The sequence below is a fragment of the Synchiropus splendidus genome, chromosome 15 (assembly GCF_027744825.2).
Source record: "Synchiropus splendidus isolate RoL2022-P1 chromosome 15, RoL_Sspl_1.0, whole genome shotgun sequence".
Taxonomy (NCBI): domain Eukaryota; kingdom Metazoa; phylum Chordata; class Actinopteri; order Syngnathiformes; family Callionymidae; genus Synchiropus; species Synchiropus splendidus.
This window is the reverse complement of record NC_071348.1, coordinates 2,601,797-2,626,593: the sequence shown is the minus strand read 5'-3', so window position 1 is coordinate 2,626,593 and position 24,797 is coordinate 2,601,797. Positions and strand designations below refer to the sequence as shown.

The 24,797-nt window shown below is 51.2% G+C and overlaps 2 protein-coding genes across 8 annotated transcripts; one reads left to right on the top strand and one right to left on the bottom strand.

The window, feature by feature from the left end:
• Positions 1-12,285: 12,285 nt before the first annotated feature.
• tbx20 (T-box transcription factor 20) lies at positions 12,286-17,842 on the top strand. Of its 2 annotated transcripts, none has more exons than XM_053888329.1 (8): positions 12,286-12,583; positions 12,752-12,980; positions 14,326-14,490; positions 15,462-15,570; positions 16,010-16,168; positions 16,235-16,311; positions 17,070-17,182; positions 17,252-17,842. In XM_053888329.1, exons 1-8 carry the CDS (start codon positions 12,448-12,450, stop codon positions 17,569-17,571), a joined length of 1,308 nt encoding a protein of 435 aa, XP_053744304.1. In that variant the 5' UTR covers positions 12,286-12,447; the 3' UTR covers positions 17,572-17,842. The 2 variants fall into 2 exon arrangements, with proteins under 2 accessions (XP_053744304.1, XP_053744303.1); XM_053888328.1 differs by having other exon boundaries at positions 17,025-17,182.
• A 1,808-nt stretch (positions 17,843-19,650) lies between these two features.
• herpud2 (HERPUD family member 2) lies at positions 19,651-24,718 on the bottom strand. Of its 6 annotated transcripts, none has more exons than XM_053844029.1 (10): positions 22,477-22,571; positions 21,739-21,819; positions 21,501-21,672; positions 21,343-21,420; positions 21,199-21,276; positions 20,989-21,134; positions 20,831-20,917; positions 20,452-20,766; positions 20,235-20,340; positions 19,651-20,071 (listed from the first exon to the last, which is right to left on the bottom strand). In XM_053844029.1, the coding sequence occupies exons 3-10, from the start codon at positions 21,645-21,647 to the stop codon at positions 19,907-19,909; spliced, it is 1,122 nt and encodes a 373-aa protein (XP_053700004.1). In that variant the 5' UTR covers positions 21,648-21,672; positions 21,739-21,819; positions 22,477-22,571; the 3' UTR covers positions 19,651-19,906. The 6 variants fall into 6 exon arrangements, 5 of the variants coding, with proteins under 5 accessions (XP_053700004.1, XP_053700005.1, XP_053700003.1 ...); XM_053844030.1 differs by having other exon boundaries at positions 21,739-21,816; positions 22,477-22,551; XM_053844028.1 differs by having other exon boundaries at positions 21,501-21,816; positions 22,477-22,575.
• Between the last annotated feature and the right edge of the window lie 79 nt (positions 24,719-24,797).

Here is a 24,797-nt window from a genome sequence, read left to right as displayed (position 1 = left end):
GAACTCCTCGATGACTAATTCTGCGCTCCAAACGTGGACGTGTTATTGATGGAGCCCACATAAGTGCTCTCTCGGCGGCCAGTAATGGCCTAATGACGCATTAGAGGGCTGCGGCCGCCGCCACTGTCGTCGTCTGTGAGAACACCTGAGCGGACATCCATCACCGTCATGGCGCCTCTTCTGACCGGCAGCTGTGGTGGGCCCTGCTCGTCCAGTAACATGTGCTGGAGGTGGAGCTGCTGCACCGCGCCTTCCTGGAACCAACCGGGACGTCACGAGTCTGCGGTTGAACCGAGTTCAACACCTGAAGTTGCAGCACCAATGGCGACACACGCACACTCACTGACATTGAAACACTTACACAGCCACAGGTGAAGACTCATACACTCTCACACTTTAAGATACTCGATGAGTTAAAGTCACATGCTTGTTTACTAAAACAAAGTCTTGTCATTCGGTGTCCCGGTCCGGACAGAGGCGGATCAATAATGAGCCGCTCAGACGAATTCATGCGCAACTGCAGCAACAATTTAATGAATACATTAGTAGCCCAGAGACAAAGTGTGTAACACAAACTGTTTTTAACGTCAGCATTGATGAAGGCGCAGACGCGGCCTTCTGCAGTTCCTCCTCTCTCCCCTAGGGGGAGACAACCGTTTAATCTCCCGCATTATGACACTTGGTGGAAGTCGTCGACCTCTATGGTTCTAGTCATGTGCTCGTGACCATAATAAAATATAAATTCACACTTTAAAACGTAATTGACATATTTCATATCTGATAAACATGGAGGTAAAGGCTAAGTTCCCGTCTTCTCTTCTGCACTTTAGGTTTTAAACGATCAGCTGACCAGTTAGCGAACAAAGCCAGTGATTGACAGGTGGGGCCCCCCTCCACCTTCTCCTCCGTCAACAGGACAAAGACTTTGATTGACAGGCAGCTGCTGCTCATGACTGTAAGTCATGTTAGCGTGGCCTTGTTCCAGCCGCCGTCTGCTTCTGTCCGTCCTCACTGAGACTTGATTTTCTGCCACAGGTCAACTCTGTGTTCATTCCCTCGAGGCCTGTCTCCCAGCCTCGCTGCTGCCATCCGAGTAACTCACAGCGGCCGCTGCTCCGTGGGCCTCCCGGGGCCAGACTGGCATCTCGTGTGGGTCCAGGACAGCAGAGAGGATGGAGGGTTTGTGACATCATGAACTGCTCTGCCGTTTCCAACATTCTGCCGTCACAATCTGTCAGGACCATCGTCAAGTCAACGCCGCCGCCGCAGGTCGCCCTGTCAGCCTGCAAACAGGGATGAGAGTCGGGGAAGGGGGGGGGTCAGTGAGCTGGAGCGAGGGGGGGCGGGTGCGGTGCTGATCTCATTAGCCGGCAGAACTTTTACTTATGGTTAATGGAACTCTCCTCCAATTGAAGCCCAAGTGGGTTTGTATCGATCCAGATGTGACCAGAGTCAGTTTATCTTCCCCGGCAGAGGATTAGACGCCGTGCCCCCCCCCACCACCACCGCCTGCCCCGTCCCTGAGCCCCCCCACCCCAATTCCCCGAGATGTACTGAATAATCCTGCTCATGGATCGATACCGGTCCTGTGTGCAAGTGTGTGTGTGAGAGTGAGAAGCTGGGACATCCAGCAGAGACTCAGACAGCATGCACCATGTGTCTGTATAAGTCTCAGCAGGTCCAGTCCAGGTTCTGAAAGGCACCAAATTCTGGTGAAGCAGCTAATCTCTTTAGTAGACACTCAGGGTCGGTCCAGAACCAGACCAGAACCAGTGACCCTCAGCTGAAGATCGCCTCCTGGTCCGGGATCCATTTTCCCTGACGTTTCTCCGTCGTTGCTGAAGTGGAAGCGGCGTTTCTCTCGCAGGTCGCTAATCCAATGAGTCGCTGCCTATAAAAGCAATTGTAGCATTATTATCTTCTCAGACCTCCATTTGTGGGCCGGGCCACTTAGAGCCGGGCCGCCCGGGCACTAATCTCATATCAGGACTTCTTAGTCATCAGATTGGGCTCCGACACTCAATGTCAGTGCGGCGCTGCTGTCGCTGCTTGTTCCTGCCACCGTGATGATGATGAGGGCGCCATGACCTCCTGACTGATGAGTCCTGGTGCGGCGGCGTGCCTGTCTTCTCGCTCATCAATGAGGTCAGTGTCGCGCGTGTGATCGGCGACGTGGGGTTGGTGTGTGAGGTCGTTTAGCACATTCACGCGGTTAGCAGGGGAAGCTAAGACACACGTGTGTGTGTGTGTGTGTGTGTGAGAGAGAGTGATTGATGGACTGTCGCAGCACATCACTTCCTCTCAGCTGATCAATGAAGAACAGTTCAAACTCGCTGATGTGATTAAGTTCCGCCGCTCAACTGAGTGAAGAGGAGGCGCTTCTTCCTCTGTGAGGGTTCTGGTCCGGTCCCTCTACAGCAGGTTTTCTTTTCAAGGATAAGTTGTTCTTCTGACCCCCACGCCAGCGGTGGCCCTTCGCCGAGGGGTCCAGCTGTTTAGTTCCTAGAAACACAAGATGTGAATTATTCAAGGCCGCAGTCGTGTCAGACCTCGGGACGTCAGCCGGGCGGTCACATGACCATTTAGCTGGCGAGCGGACGAACGCGACCTCCTGAGGACGAACTGGACTTTTTATCTGCTGTGACACAAACGAAGTTTCTGCTTCACGTTTGCTTCCATTTGCATATTTAGTGTCAGATTACGGTCAGGAGCGTTTACCGCGCTCAGACGAATAATCCCAGGTTAGGAATAAATCAGGAGCGCGGTCCCGGAGAACCTGCCTTTTTTGTGCATCCTGGTCGTCCAACAGGAATAAAGTTCTGTGCCTCAGATGTTCCTCTTCCTCACTGGAGTTTGGGGTCCTCAATGGCAGGTGGCTTTGTGGCAACTTGACAACATCCAATAAAATATGAAATTACAACCACCAACGTCTCAACATAAATGCTTAGTCGGCACAACAAAGATGAGAAGCAAAAGCGAGACACAGTCATTTCATCCATCATGAAACAACAGATGACGACTGCACACACAGCGGGTCATACAACACAAGCAAAGTCAGGTAGGTGAAATGCCAATGGTACAAGCAAGAACCGATGCAAGGGACGGAACTCAAGCCAAGGAACTCACACAGGAAAGTGAAAGTGAGCCTCAGATGGAGTCACTTCTGGACTCCAAGAGTTGCCTGGGTTGTAATGTTTCCGGAAGGGAGCTTGATGGTGGTCAACACGTCGACACAGCTGCTCAGCACCGCCCCCAATGGGCCGTGCAAAAAATTAGCAGCTAAGTAGCTAAGGAGCTGCTAACCCCATCAGCGGCCGCCGTCACAGAGGGACTCAGCAGACACATTCATCCATTCACCAGCCTCCTGTCCACATTCACCGTGGACCCGCAGTGCACACACACAGTTGGGTGGATCGAGCTCTCCTCGCCTCCCCAATTAGCTCTCTAATTTGGCTAATGGAGCATTAATGGACAAAGAGCCCCGGCCTCAGCACAATGTCCTGCGCGCACACACACACACACACGTTCTTTCCACATCCCAATTCCACACAAAGATTTGATTTCACTAACAATACACGCAGAACGTTGGTCTATAGCGTCGCCCCCTCGCTCTCTCTCGCTCGCTCGCTCTCTCTCTCTCATACACACACACACACACACACATATCCCGAACACGCTTTGTAGCCTGCTCACATGCGTTCTTTAATATAGACACAATAAAAGAGCCACTCACAAACTGAAACACAGCACGTACACAGATACACAACACAGTCTGAGTTCAAACACACGCAAGAGCCTGGGAACACGGGCAGCTCTGGTGAGAGGAGGATCAACATGGCGCCATCACCCCGAGGCTTATCACACACACACTCACACACACCCAGGAATGGAGGTGTGTGTGTGTGTGTGTGTGTGCACGGTCTCATTAGCTCGTCACAGCGAGTGCGAGTGGTGAAGTTGTCACACTCCAGAAGGAATCTTCCTTCTGACAAATTCTGCTAATACAAGGTCGTGACCTTGGTCCTGCAGCTTCAGCAGCATCATGGTGGAGCAGATAAGAGCGCAGAGGACCGTCACCGAGCTGGCGACGGCACTATCTCCCACTCGGACTGTTTCAAGTCGGCCGCTTTCTTCCAGGGTGCCGTCTTATCGAGGCCTGGAGCCTGAAGCAGTGACACTATCTCCAAGTGTGTGTGTCTGTTTGGGTGTTTGTGTGTCTGTGTGTGCGAGTGGAGCCCACACACTGACTGCGAGTGCAGTCGCTCTAATCAGCAGCTCGGCTCCATAAACACGACTGGACCTCACTGCAGACCCTCAGTGGCTGGACGACCAGTGGATGATGTCATCACTGACATTCAACCAGGAAGTGACTGGAATGTAATCAGATTACTAATCTGGGGATTATAAACACTTGTCCTGCAGAGAGAGGGCCAGGACCGGACCTTCGGGAGCTTCTCCTGCAGGAACTTTGGGATGTCTGTGCGCTGCTCTGGGATCAGCTGCTGCGTCTGCTCGACTGGGACAGTTTGATTACCACTCTCTGGCTCCGCTCATCTGAGAAAGTTGTGTTCAGTGTCCAAGTTTTTGTTGTTGTGACGTCATGAGACTGAACGCACGCGTCACATTCCTCTGGTATCCTGACAGACAGTGTGACCTCTAGTCAGCCATGATCAGGTTTGTACAGCAGGGATGAGGATCAGCACCTCCAGGTGTGAGCCTGTGACTCCAATCATTCATGGATCTGAAAACATGGATCTTTTCTTCTTCCTCCATCCAGGGTGGTCTTGTCCACCAGGAACAGGAAGTCCGGACCACCAGGAACAGGAAGTCTCCGTCAGGTTGTTGACTCGTAAATGCTGACATGGCGAAACATCAAGTATTAACAAATGACCTTTAACTTCCTCATGCGTCTGCAAGCGAAAGTGTGAGACTTGAAAAAGTGGCAGTTTCATGGCCGCTGCTTGTTTTGCTTAGGAAGGGAAAGTTCTGGTTCTCAGGATCTGGACCTGAGTGGGAGAGGCTCTTTTGTCCCAAACTGTCCGACCCTCATAAGTCTTCGGCCAGAAGTCCTTGCTGACTCCTGGCAGTGTGTGTCTGTGTGAGTGTCGTGGACAGGAGTGTTTTTCACGGTTCCAGCAGGTCTTGAGGGTGGGGCAGCGGCGGGTGCCTCGGGCGAAGCCGCCACACAAGAGGCGCTAAGCCCCGCTGAAGAGCTGCTGTCAGCTCGCACAAGCTCACCTGTGAGAACTGGTCCTGGACCCGGCCCGCCTCAGAGACGAGCTTTGGAGGATTTGCTGGAGAATGAGGTCCCACTTAAGCGGCGCCCGAGGCGGGGGACCGGAGCGATCCAGCTGTGCAGACAAGGGCCAAGGACTCCTCAGATCTCCTCCGGGATTTGTTGTTTCCAGCTCAAAGGATCAAGTCAGAATATGGCTGAGGACTCCAGGGACACAAACACATTTCACACTGTCAGCGCCAGAACCCGAGCGGGCCCTCCAGGAACTGGCTCCACGCTGGGCCCTGGTCAGGCACACAACCCAACCCTAGCTTCATGTTTCTAACTGTGGTGCTCCCGTGACTTTGTCTCCAACTACCTGACTGGTCACATGACTCAACAATCGCACACCTGAGGAGCTTTGAACCCACAACCATGGTCAGCGAGTGTCACGGTCTGGTACTGGAGGTGTGTTTACACACACTTAAGCCTGCTGAATTTATGACACACACATGACATGCACCTACTGACACACACACACACACACACATCTGAGAGAGAAAGCAGATCTGCTCTCACACTTTAATCCTCAGATATTCTGCTCTGGACTAAGGGGGCGCGGGGGGTCTTGGCTGGACGCTGACAGACGGCGTTTGCTGCTGGGTCAAAAGTCAACAGGTCATGTGACCTTTCATCACAGCAGCTCGCTGACACGCGGCCCTGCCTCGGCTGATTGAGAACTTTCTCCAAATCATGATCTCAGTCGTCTGCCAGAGACTCTGCGTGGAGCTGCTCACACAGCAGTGTCTCGTGGTCTTGCCGAGAGGTGTGGTCCACCACAGAGGCAGAAGTGGACGAGGACAGTTTGAGAAATGGAGACGACTGAAGTCTGCAGGAACAAACACGCGAGCAAAGTAGATGATCGATCACAGGGGTGAGGAGGGGGCTGCTGAGTGGGAGGCAGATGAAGTGGAGTTTTGGAGGATTAACTTGTCTTGTGTGCTGCGCGCTGGAGAGTCTGGGAGTCCTCAGCAGCTCCAGACCCTCGATCACGAGAACCCCCAGACCTGGACTCTGATCCAGTCGCTCCAAATTCGGTTTGAAAATGTTCAGGTCTCCCCAGGTCCCCCCATGTGATCAGGTCTCTTCAGGTTCCACCATGTGGTCAGGTCTCTTCAGGTCACCCCTGCTCCTGGAAGTTGTCCGCCTTGTCTTCTGCTGACCTGACTGCATTGACCATGTTGTGGTTGAGACACCAGCAGGGAGTCAGAGCTATGGAACAAGCCGCGAGTTTGACTGATGCTCTTCGTCTCCTCCACGGATGAAGGTTTAATCCGACCACTGTGCTTCTGTTAGGACCTGAGAGCTCAAGCCCTGATGGATCACATGACTCCTGCTTCCTCTGAGAGCGTCTGTACGTCCACATTCCTGACGAACCTCCGTCCTCCCACTTGAGTCTAATCCTGCCGCACAAGTGCTGCTCACACTCACAACACTGGGATTAGCTGTGAGGAGTGTGGGAGGGAGGACTGTGAGACGACCAGAACGGTGTCGGAGCTGAGGGTGACAATTACTTGTTCAAGTAGAGGAGAGACGGAGAGAAATGGTGAGTGTGTGTTGGTCCTTCTGAGTGTCACATAACTCAAATTGGGATTCAGGACAGACACACAGGTGAAAAGGGACCATGATCTAGTGCTAAGATTTCAGGGCTGATCCCGGTCGCGGGCAACAACCATCAAGTCTGTGGTGTCGCCAGACGTCAGCAGAGGGCGGAGCACAACACTTCAGAGCGGCTGCAAGTCAGTTCAGCGTCGCACTGGGGTCACCTGGCACACCTGTGGCGCGACCCTTCGACCTTCACTTCCCTCCACCTGCTGCTCTTCAGCAGCGTCCTCGCCGCTTCACTCTCAGCTTTTGTGTCTCGGAGTGTTGAGCTCTGCTGAAAAGCCACAGAGAGCAGGCAATGAGCTAAGTGATGTTTAGCACACACCGACACACACACACAGCGACACACTCACTCACACACACGCAGCGGCCTCCTCAACAATCACACACACTTCCTCAGCCCGGAGTTGACAGGCCGCTCTTTTGTCCATCACTCACCCGCAGACGAGAGCACAAACAAGTGAGGGAGGGTGGAAGGCAGTGAGGGAGGGGGGGTGGAGATAAAAGCCCTCCCCCCGCCCGCTCTAATCCAATTACAGGCCTGCAAATTTGATTGGCGCCCTGGGAGTGTGCCTTCAGCTGTCCGTCATTAGCAGCTAGAGTACAGGGGGCTCAGTGTGTGTGTGTGTGTGTGTGTGTGAGACACAGAGCAGGACTGTCACTTTATCTCTGTTGGCTCGACGTCGTCTCGTCTTCGTGGGAGAATAAAAACTGTTTGTCGATTAAACAGAGTGAAAGTTGAGGAAGTAGCTAAACAACAACATGACAGCGGAGTGTGTGTACAGACACACACACACACACACATACGTCAGCTGTCGTTAATGAAAAGTGGTAAAATATAATTAATTGCAGCAGACGGTTATCAAGCTACACATGTTCAGACACACTCACGCGCAGACATACACACACACACATTTCTTGAGCTATTTTTTTGTGAGGACCTCTCATCACCCTTTCCACTGGCTCTCCCCCTAAACACAAGACTCACCTGAACCAGGGCTCTGAACCAAACTCAGACCAAGTTTGAATAAACTACTTTTTCTGAGGTTTTACTCCTCTAAACCTTGTGAGGACCGGCCAAAGGCTTGCCAAGACCTGGTCCTCAAAACATGCCCCTCATCCCCCTTCACACACACACTCTCTCTCGCTCTCTGTCATACACACACTCTTTCTCTCATATACACACACACACTCTCTCACACACACACGCTCTCTCACACACTCTCTCTCTGTCACACACAATGTCACACACCCTGTCTCTCTCACGCACCCTCATGCTCTCTCTGTCTCTCTCTCTGTCATACAGACACACACTCTCTCTCATACACACACACTCTCTCTCTCACACACACACCTTCTCTCACACACTCTCTCTGTCACACACCCTGTCTCTCTCACACACCCTCATGCTCTCTCTCTGTCATACACACACACACACACTCTCTCTCTCTCACACACACACACCCTCTCTCACACACTCTCTCTCTGTCACACACCCTGTCTCTCTCACACACCCTTATGCTCTCTCTCTCTCTCTCTGTCTCACACACACGCACCCTCTCTCACACACACACACGCTCCCTCTCTCACACAGTTTTCGGCAGCACGCTGGGGATACGGGAAGTGGTGGCGCAGTAACTTGTTTACTGCTCAGATCTGTTTCCTGCTCTTTCTCTTGCTGATGTTTTAAAAGCTTTTGGGAGTGATAAGAGTTGTGCTGGAGCTGTTGTCATGGTAACCAGGGCATCATGTTCACACACACACAGTGGCTTTGGTTTGTTTGTTTGTTGATGTTGAAGAACTATCAGCTTCATGGAGGAGTCAGACATCTGTGGATGCTGACCTGAAGGTCTGGTGGAGAGGTTCTCATCCGGGCCCCTCCTCTCCATCTACCTGAGGAACACACACTCACTCAGGTGCAACAGAATGAAAACAGCCTGGCGCTGGACAAGACTCAGAGGGTCACACCAGCAGACTCCTGGCATGTCAGACACACACACACACTCTGGCCCAGACGTGCTCTTATCTGGCTCCTCAGCTCCGTCTTGACACACTCACATGTACAAATATGGACAGAGCAAAGGCCCGTCAACACTAGACCAGACCAAACTCTCACACACACAGTGATGAGGCTGGGATCCACCAGTCCCTGCAGGTGTGTGAGGGGGGGATCATCTGGCCACTTCCTCCTCCTCAGCAGTTGTTTGTGTAACACTTTCTGGAGTGCTAATGCTGCGTGGATGTGTAGCGGCTCTGAGGTCGCAGTAATGGAGGAGAGGGGGCGCTGTGAAGATGTTATGGGGAGGGGGGCTCTTATCCGGGTCCCATGGCAGCTCCCCCGCTGAGCTGGATGAAAGCTCCCGGACCAGCCGTCGTCGCTGTAACTAATTTGCTGAGATTTTCTGCTCGACTGGAGGCACGAGGAGGACCCCCTCACCCCCCACCTGACTGCTGACTTCCCCTTAAATCTCCCTGCTCTCGCTCCTCTCAGCTGGAACTGAAGCTTCAGAAAGTTTTCACATCAACATCACCTGCACACAGAACCGTCCCACAGTCCTCAGACCCGATTGACAGCCCACCACCGAGACCAGAGACACCGGGTCTGCCTGTCGGACCTGTGACGGACTCGCTGACTTCTGGAACCAGACCAGACCTCAGTCTGATCCAAGTGTGCGGACAATCACAGTCATCACCGATACAGGCATGGATTGTCTCGCCGTGTGGACCATGTTCCCCCTCAGGTTCAGTCCGGGTCACTGGCAGAGACCTATAATCCTCTTCCTGAACTCCGACCCGCGAGGCCATTTTAATGGGGTCAAAGACTGGAAGCGGATCATATCACATCCTGCCCAGAGACCCAGCTCCTGTTAGCAGACACCTTCTGACATGCTGGGAATCAAATAATCCCAGATGGATTAACAGATTAAACACTGTCAGATCAATAGTATTGATAAAGAGGATACACACGATCTTGCAGGCTTCATACGTGGTGTTCCTGCACCAGAGTGTCGGGATCATGTGACAGAGCTGAGAAAGAGGGGTGATGGTGGGCAGTGAGACACTCCACCTTGACTCTGGACTTCTGAGCATCATATTCCACCATCATTACAGTCTGAGTCAAGCCAGTCAAAGACGACTCAGATAAGACTCGACAGAGACGTGACACAAGTACCTGAAGACCTGCAAGGGAAATCACTCTTTGTGAGTCCACTCAATTCGTGGTGGTGAAACTAAGCTGGGATTACTGCTCCACACAACACACTTTTCTTCAGCCACCCTCTGCTGTTGTTTTAGCTGCGATGCTAATGATGCTAATCCCTGCAGATGGATTTTAGAGAGATTCAGATTAGAGCTTGATCCCGACACGTGGAGCCCAGGAGCGTCTGTGAAACTGCTGCTTTGGAGGTGTAAGTGTGAAGACCTGGCGGCTGTTGTTACAGTGACGGACCAGCCAGACAACCTCAGCACCTGCTTTGGTCCAGGCTGAGCCTGGAGTGGGTTGAGGAACTTTCCTCTGCTGAGTGGAGCTGTTGGTCCACGAGTCCTGACCTGAGATATTTACTGTCCTGATTCTGAAGTTGTTTGTGAACATTCCTCACCTTCAACTTAAGCAGGCTCACATCAGCGGAGTGGAGCCCCTGGACAGCCCTGAAGTCCGAGTTGTGTCCTTATTTAGAGCTGCGACTCTTGGCACTTCACGGACTGGTCCTCAGGGCCCGCAGGTCAAGTCACAACACCATCACAGATGAGCTTCTTAAAGACCCCTGACTCCTCCGTTAGCTTTTAGCACCAGGTAGCGGCTGCTAAAACCTCCAGCTCGCTTGCAGCGCGATGCTGCAAAAAGGCTTTAAGTGTTGTGCCGTTCAGACGTGGGAGTCTGTGGAGCCCCTCCATCCCCCTCCGGGCCCTGGACTTTCATTAAACCTGCAAGCTCCTCCATTATTCAGCAGCAGCGTCAAACATTGCCATTTAAAGACCCAACACTTGTTTGACCAGACGGAGGTGTGACCGTTGAGTTGGTCTTTGAAAGAGTCCAACAGGTCCGTGAGGGGCTCTGAGGAGGCTTGGTTCATGTGCTGGAAGAAAGGCCGCCCTCTCCTGAACCTAAAGGAAGCCACACCAGAGCATGAGAGGGGGTGGGGGGTCATGTGACCTGCCCATCATGAACCACAAACTGAATCCATGCACCTCAGATTCTTCTGGAAGGAGGCTTTCTGTTGGAGCTCCACTAGTGAGTGGGAGGTGGGGGGTCCGGGGGGAGCTACATTTGAACTTAACCTGACTGTGGCCCGGGACTGACGCAGCAATTAGCACCAGAGATCAACATCAAAAGGAACAACGCAGTGTGAAGCTGGTCTAATTAGTCATATGAACGACGCAGTGGACCGTGTGTGTGCGCGCACGCACGCGCGTGAGTGTGTGTGGGTGAATGAGGGCCCATGTTGAAGAAGACTTTTATGCTCCAATTTCACCGAGATGCAACTCACGAGGATGAAGATTCTGATCGATGGTCTGGATGAGCTCGCGTCTCTTGTCTGACTATTCAGCTCATCACGACGTGGATTCCTCTTCTCACACACGTCCACGGGGTGTTGGAGGGACTCGAGGCCGACGTCTCCTCCAGGTGCCGCTCTGCGTCCCCCGCCTCGCAGAAGCTGCAGTTCACCGCCGTGTCCGTGCTCCGCCGCCCCGGAGTGTGAATACTAATATTCCTCGCCGGAGAAGCTTTTAGCACATTAACCGGCGGAGATTGGAGCTAATCTGGTTTAGCCACTGCAGCGCTGTGATGGAGGAGCTGCGGATCCAGGAGAGGCCTAATGGGTTTAGCCGGACCTGGACCAGAGTGACATTGAAGAGGAGACACGCACACACACGTTTACACAGAAGACATCTGTCTTGTCTTATCTTCAGATGCGGAAATTAGCGGTGAAGAATTGCATATCTGTCACTTTTGAGAGAGCTGAAGGTGGTGAATTCAATGGATAACATTTACTCGTCATTTCATGGGACCACACCAGAGTTGTCGGGTAAAGGGATCACTCAGGTGAAGCGTGTGCTGTGGCAGCAGAACTCATGTGTTTCTGAGGCATTTATTTTCAGCGTCATCAGAGGGAAACATAAACTCTCTTAAAAATGTTACATTCACTTCCGCGGCCTATTGGGGCCTGAGGAGAAGCATAACATCAACAGCAACCTTCATCTGACCACGCTTGAGGTCCAGTACCATCAGAATCTCTGCAGACGTGAAGTCACAAAGACCCCCCCACACACACACACCCACTCTGCAGAGACCCCTCACCGGGGCGTGACGTGGAGGCGCACTGATTGGAGGAGGGTGCAACTATAAGGGAGGACAGCAGGGCTGGAGAGACCCACACAGCTGCTGGGACCTGCGCCGGCACACCAGGGCCACACACCCCCGCGAGTCTGTCTTCATCATGAGTGGCTTAGACACGGCGAGTGTGTGAGTGTGTGCGTGTGTGAGCACCAGGATATCGGATCAGTGAAGGCATATCGAAGAAGAAAAGTGGGATCCGACTTGGTCCCGATTGGACCCTCCCTCCGACATGGAGTTCTCGTCCTCTCCCAAACCGCAGCTCTCGTCGCGGGCGAACGCTTTCTCCATCGCGGCGCTGATGTCCAGCGGGAGGCCGGCGAGCAAAGAGAAGGAGGTGGAGGAGGAGAGCACTATCAAGCCTCTGGGTGAGCCTGACCGCATGTCTTCCTCGGGCGCGTTTAAACACGACACAGACGTCAGCTCAGAATCAGTGTTTGTCTCCAGAACCAGAAGCAAAGGGCTCTGAACACACCTGTAGCGTGCAGGTGAGGATCACGTGTCCTCATACAGATGATCTGGTGTCTATCCAACAGAACAGTTCGTGCAAAAGTCTCAGCAGCCCGCACTGTCCGAACTCTCCACCCTGGACGGAGGGGACTTCGGCGGAAGCGCGCCCGCCGCGTGCACGGAGCCGCTCATCCCCGCTAATCCCGGAATCCCCAGTGAGGAGATGTCCAAGATCTCCTGCAACCTGGAGACCAAAGAGTTGTGGGACAAATTCCACGAGCTCGGGACCGAAATGATCATCACCAAGTCCGGAAGGTAACGGCGACTGAGCCCAAACTTCCTCGGATGTTCGGCCGTCTGAAGTGATCAGTGACAAACCTTTTATTCGAGGCGCATTCAACCGCGGAGTCAGTCGGAGAAAAAATAGTATAATGCTAATAGTAGTAGTTAATATTTATATTAATTGAATAATGCAATTACATGTAGTCTGACTAAAATAAGAAACTAATATATTTTAAATGAAACAATTACATTATATACATTATTAGACATGCCAAAATAATTCTATATATATTCTATATATAAAATAAAACTTATTTAGAATTTTAACCTCAAAATTATATTTACACATTTTTCGAGAAAACAACAACAACAACAAATTATAACAAACAAATAATAATAATAATAAAAACAACAATCTATTATATTAAATATATTTCTACAAACCCATTAAAATATGTTTGGACAATTGAAATCATATTAGACAAACAAAATAATGCGAACATGTGTAGACAGCTAAGATGATAATATATTAGAATATATCTTATATATTCTAATATATAAAGACGAGCATAATAATAAATATATAACCAGACAACACAAAATTATATCTAGAGGAGCTAAAATTTTGGAAATATATTTACGCATACGAAAATAGTAAATTGTATTCGACGAACTAAATGATTAAGAAATATATTCACATAGCAAATAAAATATCTATATATTTGCACAAACGGAATACTAAAATACATTTATTTTAATTGCATTAGTTAGAGTACAATTTGTTTTTCCGCCCAGACGTTCACAAGGTCCGGAAATAAATGTATCGGCTTCCAGATGCAGATGACTTCGTGAATGTATGATTTATAAATGAAGCACGAACCATGTTTTGAGATCGAATCTTCCGTCAGACTTAAAAATAAAATAAAATAAATCCCTCTCTCTTACACACATACGCGTACTCACACACACAAACACACACACACGGAAGGATAAATAACAAGAAGAATTAAACGGAGAAATGGAAAATATAAACAACGAGAATGACGACGAAACAACTTTAATGTCGTCACCCGACGCTCACCCGTGCATGAAGTTTAAATTCGGAAGCACGAAAGATGTTGACCAGAGTAGTTACAGTTAAACAACCGACAAATATTACGACATAAAAAAACAAAACACATGATGTACAATTTCACTGTAAACAGCGTTGACGCATCGCCTGTCACTAAAAGTGTTTTCCACAATCCAAACACCGTTTATCTTAGGAACTGAGCCACAAGACACAAATAATAATAAAAACAAAACCTCGAGCAAATAAAAAACAACAGTTGGAGAAATGAAACACACCCATCGCCAACGTCTCACCTGTCCTCTTCAGGCGGATGTTTCCTACCATCCGGGTGTCCTTCTCCGGAGTGGACCAGGACTCCAAGTACATCGTCCTCATGGACATCGTCCCGGTGGACAACAAGCGCTACCGATACGCCTACCACCGCTCCTCCTGGCTGGTGGCCGGCAAGGCCGACCCTCCGCTGCCCGCCAGGTAAGCGCTGAAGGCCGCAGGCCGACATTTTGTCTCCCGACACCCGGAACACAACCACGCGCACCAGACAAACCTGCAGTGGATCCAAGAAGAAATTCCAGTTGTTAAAATACATTACAAATATTTTTTTTTTGCCAAATTATTGGCATTCGACGAGTCTAGCCACGCATTTTTTTTTGTAATTGATTATTTGCTTTGTTTTTCGACTTCATTTTTTATTTTAGTCGCAAACATTTTCCATCTATATGTGATAACGATATTAACTTTTACTATGATTTTGACTGGGGCTGTAATTTTGAATGTATTTTTTTTTCAGACGCTGAAGTGAGACGCAAAATATTTTCCAATTATTTTCCTGTTGCTTACTGATCTCGTCGACGAAAAGGTTAATTCTATAATATTGAAAATCAATACAAAGCGAATTTTACGGGAAGTAAAAATGTTATATTATATATAATATTATTTCAATAATTTTTTTTTGTTCACAGATAAAATATTTTGTTTCGTTTGTCTGTACTAAAATATTATAATATGAAACAAAAATAACACAAGGCACGTGAAGGGAGGGTAGTTGTATTGCGAGAGCGTCTGTGAGCAGCGTCGAAAGTGACTACTGCGGACTACTGCGGTTGTACAAAAGTGTAACTCGAGTGACGTCACCATAACGCCTCAAACGTTACAGCACTAACGATACACACTTCCGTCACCCACAGAAACACACAGTCACTGGAGTTAAAATGTTAATTTTTAACCCAAAATGACAAACTCATCGAAGCAGGTGTTGGTTCTGGTTATGTCTTTGAAACATTTTTTGAACCCAACTGTTGACTGCTCTTCAAGGTTTTATTCATCACATGTTGAAAGATTTCAGGTGAAGCTGCCTGAGCCGAGGAATGAAAGTTTGAGTGTAAAATGATTGACAGGAGGCCTGACGGGAACCAGGACTGAGGACCATGTGCTGTTCTCCTCAGGTTGTACGTCCATCCAGACTCACCGTTCACGGGAGAGCAGCTGATGAAGCAGATGGTTTCGTTCGAGAAGGTCAAGCTGACCAACAACGAGCTGGACCAGCACGGTCATGTGAGTCCACCACAGTGGCTGCTTGGGCTTCACACCTTTCCCAGACAAATGTTCTCACATGTGGACCTACAACACATCCTGAAATAACTCATGCTGAGTAGCTTGGTTCTGATGGTCGTGCTGATCAACCTTAGAGGGTGAGGCAGGTGAGAGGCGAGAGACGGCTCCCTGTACTTGTGTGCCTTGCTCTGGATGTGCTCCTGTGGCTCCTCAGCTCACGTCCCTCCCTCTTAAGGGCTGCAGCAGCGTAATGAGATTGAGACGTTGGCTTCAATAACTCTGCAGCGGAAACGCAATACATTCAAACTCTCATTTATTCAATAACTCTTCGTCAGAGATTTACATCTGCACCACAGTGCTTCAGCACTGATCTGCCGTGTCACGGCCTGGATGGCTCTTCTTGCTATGGTGGCGCGATGCTAACAGAAGTGTCCCACAGATCATCCTGAACTCCATGCACAAGTACCAGCCGAGGGTCCACATCATCAAAAAGAAGGACCACACGGCGTCGCTGCTCAACTTCAAGTCGGAGGAGTTTCGGACCTTCGTCTTTGTGGAGACTGTCTTCACTGCCGTCACCGCGTACCAGAACCAGCTGGTGAGTGGGTGACGCGCCATTTCTCAGAAGCGGATGAAAGCAAACCTTCTCCTCTCGTGTGTCCAGATCACCAAGCTGAAGATCGACAGTAACCCATTTGCTAAAGGCTTCAGAGACTCGTCCAGACTCACGGATATGGAGAGGTACTGGAGCCTCCAGAGTGTTGGTGTGTGGATGAAGTCAAGCGTATCACAACACTTCTAGATGCTTCATCAGATAACTGAAGTCGCTCCCATTCCTCTGTGCTGCCAGTCACACACGCCTCCTCTTCCCCATCCACCTCATCTCTCCTCCACATCCTCCCTGTCCTCTCCTTTTCTTTCTTGCCATCTCGTCTTCTTCTGCATTTTCTCCACGTCTCTGTCACACGCTTCTCCTCCTCCTCCTACTCTCCTCCTGGGAGCAGCAGGAGATCATGGCTCCTCTGGGATCAGAACAATCTCATTAGTCTGGAGTTGCTCGCTGCCTCCATGGCTAATTGAATCGGCCGCAGTGACTGATAGAAGCCAGCAGGCTGCGCCGCCACGGAGTGCGTGTGGAGGCCCGGCGCCCCGGGGCCGCTGCTGATCACAGCGCACACATTTGTACTGCTCCGCTGACAGATATTGCACTTCCCTAACCTGATTGTAGAGGAGGGGCCGCTAATGTGGACGCATGGCTGTCAGGGGCCACACACACAGGAGCCAACCTCAAATCAGCATGCGGGACACATGACAGACACAAACCGTCCAGTCAGACGAGACGTGTAGTCGAAAACTGGCCAGCTGGTGTTTTGCCTTCAGTGGAGGTCAGAGGTCAAACGTCACTTCAGTGTTCAGACCAAGTCAACTGTTAGGAGGAGAGTATGCTGGAGAAGAAGGAAAGAGATTTATTTGGTTTGTGCCTTCCACTTCTGCTGCAGGGAGAGTGTGGAGAACCTGATCCATAAGCACTCATACGCCCGCTCCCCCATCCGGACCTACGGCGCCGATGAGGACACGCTGGGGGAGGACTCGCACACCACACACGCTCGAGGTGATGCCCATCTGGGAGCCACTGGTGCTGAGCCCGTGACTGACATGGCTGCTGCTTCTGATCCTGCAGGGTCTGCGTTCTCGGCCTCAGACCAGCTCTCGCTCGGCTCCTGGGTCAGCACCACTTCAGGCTTCTCAGGCTTCCAGCACCCACCATCGCTGTCGGCCATGAGTGGCGGCCCCACCTCCCTGCCGCACCCCATCCAGGGCGCCCTGCCTCCTTATAGCCGGCTGTCCATGCCACTGACTCCGGGTGCCCTGGCCGGGTCCAGTGGACCCACCTTCCCGTCCTTCCACATGCCCCGCTACCATCACTACTTCCAGCAGGGACCGTACGCCGCCATCCAGGGCCTCCGCCACTCGTCCACCGTCATGACGCCGTTTGTATGACTCTGAACTAACTTCGGAGCAGCTCTGTACATAGCTCACCTCGTGCTGGCGCCCCCTGTAGACCAGGGTCAACTGAAGGTGGATTCTCTGGGAATCAAACTGCCAACCACACCAGCGAGCCGACGAGCGGACGGACAGTTTGTGTACAAATATGAAACTAAGTATTTAGTCGCTATTGTAAACAAAGACGGGCAGCAGGGGGCGCTGGAGTGCAGCAATGGACTTGTTGCCTTTTGTCATGTGGAGTTTGACGGGCAAGTGGACACCACATGAGGGCGCTGCAGCAGGATTGGAACCAGCAACCCGAGACTGCACTTGAAGAGACTTTGTTTCCTCACCTTTGTGTTCCTGTGCAATATATTTATTCAGACCGTCGTCTCCACCCTAACCAACAAAAACAATCCTCGGAAACCATGTTTATTTATTTTCTTTTTGCATGACGTTGTCGTTAAATACAAACAACTCTTTATTAAACTACAATGCAGCGTGTGCATCGATGTTCTTTCACCGGGAAACAAGACTGCATTTTTTACCTCACAGACCAAGAACTACCTGGTCCAATTGGATTTGTTGAAGTCACATGAAGACCATAACCTCAGAGTCCTGCCGTGTTGTGTCCAGGTGGAACAGGTTCACTGATATGTTCCTTATGAGGTCAGATGTTCTGGTATTTTCATACGAGGAGCGAGTGACCCCTGAGCACAGTTTAACATTTCTTTTTAAATAAATAAGAAATCAATCTCATGTGATCAGCAATGTCACATTTTGAGGTGCGACGTGCTGTGTTGGAGGCAGAGCTATGTCTCACTCCTCATGAACACACCCACAGGTGCGTTCAGGCACGTCGTAATCCCCGACATCAAACTTACGCCGTCACTGTCAGCGAATCATAGTCCATGACCATGTCCACAACAAGTGAACTTTCCCATCATGTCATGACAATAACAGCAAAATGGCCTCGCTCTCATTGGTTCTCGACTCAGTTTTCAACTCAACATGTGAATGTGACACCTTGGTGATGGCGCCATCGCTCAGACTGAAACTGACCCATGCAGACCATCAGCATGAAAACATAACAGCGATTGTCCCTCTAATGCTGGTGAAATGACTGAGCTTGAACTCCTCCATGTATAAACAATGACGGCAGAGTAGCTCCAGTCGTGTCATCACGGGCTTCTCTGAACACACCTGTGCTGCAAGCTGTTCAGCAGACAGGTAAACAAAGTGCGATGGGCCTGTACCACCAGTTAGCTTTCATTCACAGCTTAGCTCTATGCACTGACACTGGCTGAGCAACCAAGACAGTGCTCAGAGGTGACCTTCTGACCTTGTCCACAGTGAAAACATTTAGAAACCCACTGCAGCTAGGAACCCAGTGATGTCACTCGTTCAGGTAGGTCCACGTATTCAGGTGGGTTCCAGGCCTTGTGGTGGGACATAGGAGGAGGTGAGACCAGATGAACTTCTGAGACAGTGAGACCTTTACAGTGAGGCCCATCACTGCGCAGGACCACGATGTTGTATAAACCTGACAAAGGCCGGTGGGGGTCCCTGTGACCTCAGCACCTCGTGTTGGGTCCAACAAAGGCGAGGGCCGATAGCAGCGGAACAAGAACTTATTAGGATGATGAAACGTCCTACAAGCTCCCAAACACCCTCTTAAGAGATCTGGCTGGCGGATAGCGGCGGGGCGACCTGAAGGGTCCTAACCTGATTGGATCGGCGGCTCCGCAGGGGCACGACTAACCCAATCAAGTGGCCGTCAAGCTGATGTCATGCATAATTAATTGGACCTGCAAGAGCGGCTACACAGAAATCCATGGTCATTAGATTAGAGGACTTTCAAGTGCATCGCTGTCTGCCCGAGTGATGCGGGTCTGCAGACCCGTCAGAAGAGCCTCACATCCCCCAGCGCCCCAATAATGAAGTCTCCACATGATCTCGGGCCCCGCATCGCGGATAGAACATCGTTGGTTCTGAGGTGGAGCAGGTCACATGGTCACGAGTTCTGTACTAAGGGTTCCGATGTTCCAGCTGACCCGTTTTTTCCCTCACGGCTCAGGAAAAACAGCCAACACCTCACTCACATCAGGTTTATTGTTGTGTTTCACTCAGCTCACAAGTATTGAAGGCCTGTGAGCGCCACCAGCTGGTCGTCAGAGAAGTCTTACTGAAATGAAGGTGCAGATTTGCCACTGTCACCTGGCAGGTGCGGCATGACATCATCACCCAAGGATGCCGTCGCTGTCTCACAGATCTGGTCTGACCTTTGCGTCCAAGTGAGCATGGGCATCAACACCATCACCGCGGTTCCTGGGTGGTGGGGAGGTGCAGCCTAGTTGGCGGCCTGGGGGCGCCCCTCCGGGATTAGCGAGGTGAAGAAGGTGCTCACGAAGGTCCACGCGGCAGTGATGAAGCCAGTCTCAGGAGCGGCGTCGGCCACAGCGCCTCCTTCTTCACTGCTGCTGTCATCGTCCACGCCGTCGTCCATCAGTCGCTCCTGCAGGAAAAGCAAATGATGGACTGTGATTCCGTGATCATCAGAGGAGATCTGAAGTCAAACATGTAAGGAGAGCATCTGAAATCTGCACACAGAAGTGCCAGTTCAGTCTCAACAGAAAATGGATGATGCTCAGTGGAGCTGGGGCTCATGTGACTCTCACCATCTCCTGCAGGTCCTGCTGTGGCTGTGCCTCCCGTGCAGCTTCTGCAGCGTCGCCTCCTCCCAGGTTCTGCTCCGGTCTGAAGGGGAACCAGCCGACCTGGTGTCTGGCGCACACACATGCAGTGTCAGAATGTCACTCGACGTAAAGACATTTTTACATTGTTGGATAAAATGTCAAATGGAGAGTTGTGGGTTCAATTTCCCCAATGACTCACAGGTAAACCAGCAGCATGGCGCCCACCACCATGATGAATCGGCTGAAGGACGAGTAGAAATAGACGATGCTCAGCAGCACGCTGGCACGCGAGACGGTGTAGAGCCAGTCCAGCCAATCACGGTTGAGCTCATCCTCATTCAACACTGCCCCACCTTGAGCATTCATCTGAATGTTGGGGTTGGCCGGGGGGTTGTCGGGCAGGGGGTCGGGTGCCGGGTTTCCTTCATTGGGAGGCGGTGGGCGGTGTGGCGTGGAGGTGGGCGGTGCCACAAACCCAGCCGGCGGCGTGCGAGAAGCTGCTACGGCGGCTTGACTGACAGGTGGGACAGAGCAGTGTTAGAGGCCAGGCGGACGGGAGGGTACAGATTCACACTCACTATTGCAGGTAGTAGTGTCGCGCGTAGACCTGCTGCCACCACAGCAGCTGGCCCTGCATATAGAGGGGGCCCGGACCTCCGTCTGGCCTGAGGAGCCAGCACAACCAGAGGTTCACTTGTGTGCTCATCAATTACATGTTGGCATGATAGTAACATACCACTGAGGGGCAGCAGCCAAGTTCTGAGGGTCCGACTGAGGAGCCGCACCTCGGGACCTCAGTCCATCATAGCCTGCTGGGACGGAAGAGGCGGACGAAGAGGCCTGGTTCTCATGAGCAGACACTGAGGCCACGCTGTCTGAGATCTGAGAAGAAAACATGAGCTGCCAGTTTACATGGACCATGGCTTTGTGTTGGAGTGTGACTTACATTGGAGTCAGAGCTGTGAGTCTCTGAAGAAGTGGGAGGAGCTGAACACACCAGGTGCAACATGTGGAACTCATCCTGCTGAAGTGAACAGGTCAGAACATACCAAGGATGAACAGCCAGCATGTAAGTGGAGGCCAAACCGACCTTTCTGAGGACCTCTCGCAGCCTCAGGTGGTCCTGCAGGAGTCTCCCAGAGTAGACCAGCCGCTGGTCTCTGGCCCGCTGCAACACAGCAACAGATTCTGAGGGTGAGATTTCCTCTCTATGGCCTCTGGAGAGCATCAACATCAGGAGGAACTCACGGGTTTGCTGGGGTAGACGTTGGAGATGTGGCTCTTAAGTCTCTCCACTGTCCAGTTGAGGAAGCAGTTAATGGTCTGGTCCTCATATTTCTGGTTGGGTGCCTTGATGACCAGGGTCACAGGACTATCAGCTGGACCAGCCTCCATGGCTCATAGTACTACCAGGGCGGGTCTGCTGGAAGAAGGTCCAGCTCAAACGTTCTCCATTCTGGAGCAAACACCTGAAAGTGTCCAGTACCGGAGGGAATGGGGTTGGTGGTCTGGGGCCTGTCGGGCCAGTCTACAACTTGGGTGCCAGACGTAATTCTGCCACTTCCTGCTGAGACCAGAAGAAAACTTGAACCGGATCACATGACACACTGGCTGCATGTGACCGCAGTGGAAGGATGGAGGCACCATCAACGCTGTTTACGTGAGCGATTGAACATGAAGACAGAGTAGTCTCATCTAACTTGCTTCTTACTAACAAAAACAATGTTTGGAGGTTTGGGTTCGAACCCACCGAGTTCTGGTAAAGTGACGACGGAAACAGGAGAGATCAAGAGGGTCAACTGTGGAGTGAGGACAGCAGCCAGATGTTCTCTTGATCTTGACAGCTCGGGTAACTCGCAGTAACATGATTAAAGATCCTTCTCGTCGTCACATCCACTAGAAAGGAGCATCCAAATGTGTTGGTGTGCGCGCATGTGAGTTGGACCATGACCCCTGACCTATAACAATGCTCGCGCTCCGGCCAGACCAGAGACGTTGCGACGAAAGGAAACTGGCCGCCGAGCTTCACCTGTGCGCACTAAAGGCTGTTGGCAAGACCAGCTCGAGTGTGTTTACATCCGTGTCTCGATGCTAACATTAGCATCAGGGCTAGCATTAGCTCGCTTGCTGCTACTGTCGCGGTTCGCCAACAGTTTCCATCATGACAGCACCTTACACGCAGCGCGCGTGGCGACCACGGATCGAACCGGTGTGAGGTCTTTACCTGAGTAGTCCGCCCCTCGTCGTCCGTCGGACTCGACTCTTGTTTATAATGTCGGCTGCTGAGCGGAAGTGGCGTTACAGGGTCCCGCACCACGTGACGTAATCGAATCAGCTGATGATTGAGGAACGCATTGTGACGTCATCTGATGAAACGTTTATTTGCATTTTGAAGTACAAACATCACGGGAATTGTTAATGAACAGATGGGAAAAACTAAAACAAAAAATTTAGACGCTTGTGCAACAAGTTCAATGATGAAATAACCACTGAATGGGAATCAATTCCACCCAGGCTTATTTAAAGCAATACATGGACATTTAAAAGGAAAATCGTGTTTTGAATGTGGATATGTGAATCATAGTTTGTTATATTCAATGTTCTCAGAGTAACTGCAAGTAGGGTGGAGTCTCGTTCTGTCTGTTTTGATGTAATTTCTTCATTCATTCAGCCACCACTGGTCAACTCCAAGGCTTCTTGGTGCCAAATATGGCACCAGTGAAAACAGTTTTTCGTCAAGAGTCGTCGCCATAGATGATCCCAAAGTGGCACATGTACGTTGAGCTCACATCAAACAAGAATCTCATCAATCCAGTCTCAGACCTGGAGTCCACTCAGAACCTCTTTGCACAACCGTTTGCTGTAGCTGTTGACCTTCCAGTGACCCGGCATCCAGCCCAACAAGAAGCGGTGGAAGTCGGTCCATGCAAGCGCAAACATTGCCCTCCACTCGTCCTCCAGGGCGGGAAAGTCCACTCCGGGTTTTACAGATTTCTTTAGTTCAGAGAAGTAGAAGTCCAGAAGAGCAGGAACCTTTTTCTCACACTGCCTCTCCTCCAGGCAGCTTCCCAGGAAGTAGACGACGTCTTTCATCCCGCAGCCGCCCCCCACATACTGAAAGTCTACTGCCGCCACCTGCTGGCTGCTGCTGGAAAAGCAGAAGTTTGCTAACTTGGCGTCTCCATGCACGATGGTCAGGAATCGACAAGCGCTCAGTCGCCGATCGATTTCTGCGGCTGCTGCCTTCAGCTCGCTGTCCTCCATGACATCCAGCTCATCGGGTCGTGTCTCCAGGTGCCAGTAAGTGCCGACTGGCCATAGACCTGTCGGAGCCACGCCCAGGAACAGCGCGTGGAACTGGGCGAGCCAGCGCAGGCACATCCGGATCTCAGAGTCTGTCACCGTGGTTCTGTACAAGGAGACGACTTTTACTTTGGATTCAAATGTGAGACCCACACGTCAAACCTCCCGAAACACTCACATAATGTATTATTTTCACCCTGAACATGTGCCCCACTCTTCAGGTGACACTTCAGGCTGTAATCCTTGACGGTGCACAGGGTTTCCGCGAGGATTTTTTTTTAATTGTGGAGGAGATGCCGCACAACCTCACACCGCTGTCGAACTTTGACCTGACACCTGCTCATACCCAGCCTCACCTGTTCAAGCGTCTAACTGTTGCTCTGATATGAAGCTCAGGTTGACCCATGTTTTCGTAAACTCTTGTGTTATCATTAATAACACGCCAAAACAAGCCATTGGACTGACTGACAAACAGCCTGTGGCATGGAGACTCACCTTCGCTGGTTGTAGCCAGCTGCATCCAGGTCTTCCAGAACAATCAGCATCTCGTCTCCGTGGGAACAGGCGGCCAGGGATGAAGGGATTCTACAGTCCTGGGACGTGGAGTAGTTCTGGTACCAGTACGTTTCCACTTGGTAAGATCGGACTTTGCGAGCGTGGGAGCGGTCAGTGTTTCCGCCGCCACGAGGAGCCACATGTTGCGGAAACTTGACGTGTTTGACAACCACGGTCGCGTGCCCGCTGCCCTGCAGGTGCAGGCGGACGATCTCACCATAGCCGCTCCACAGGGACTGGATCTTAGCGCCGACCCGCAGAGAGGACGCGCCACACACCCGCAGGATCAGATCCCGGTCCTCTGTCCTCATCCTCACTCTGTTCGGTAGCTACACGTTTCCCTGCTACACACGAACAGACCTCATCTGTAAAAAGAGACACAGATGACTACATGACCTGAGACTCAACCATAGGAAACATCACCTCTGGCTCGCGTCAGCCACCGACAAAACCTTTTCAGGTGAGTAAAATTCTGAACAACTCACGAGACGAAGGAGAAGCCTCATTCTTCGTAGATTTAATCACAGAGAACCATCAATGACCGCCCCATGCTTCCAGACATGTTTTCATCGGAAATTGCGTCACAAGTTATAATAGCGGTGTTTCCGCCACCTGCTGGAGAGGAAGCAGCATGACACTTGAGTCGCACCAGAGCACCAGTGTGACGTGTTATACCAACAACTTTTA

Bases quoted from the DNA above. Each gene is read 5' to 3' on its own strand.
- tbx20 (XM_053888328.1), top strand. From the start codon at position 12,448: ATGGAGTTCTCGTCCTCTCCCAAACCGCAGCTCTCGTCGCGGGCGAAC. The intron at 16,169-16,234 runs GTGAGTGGGTGA...TCGTGTGTCCAG, and splicing joins CCGCGTACCAGAACCAGCTG to ATCACCAAGCTGAAGATCGA. The intron at 17,183-17,251 runs GTGATGCCCATC...CTGATCCTGCAG, and splicing joins GCACACCACACACGCTCGAG to GGTCTGCGTTCTCGGCCTCA.
- herpud2 (XM_053844028.1), bottom strand. From the start codon at position 21,647: ATGGAGGCTGGTCCAGCTGATAGTCCTGTGACCCTGGTCATCAAGGCA. The intron at 21,421-21,500 runs GTGAGTTCCTCC...GCTGTGTTGCAG, and splicing joins ACGTCTACCCCAGCAAACCC to CGGGCCAGAGACCAGCGGCT. The intron at 21,277-21,342 runs GTCGGTTTGGCC...TGTTCACTTCAG, and splicing joins TGCGAGAGGTCCTCAGAAAG to CAGGATGAGTTCCACATGTT.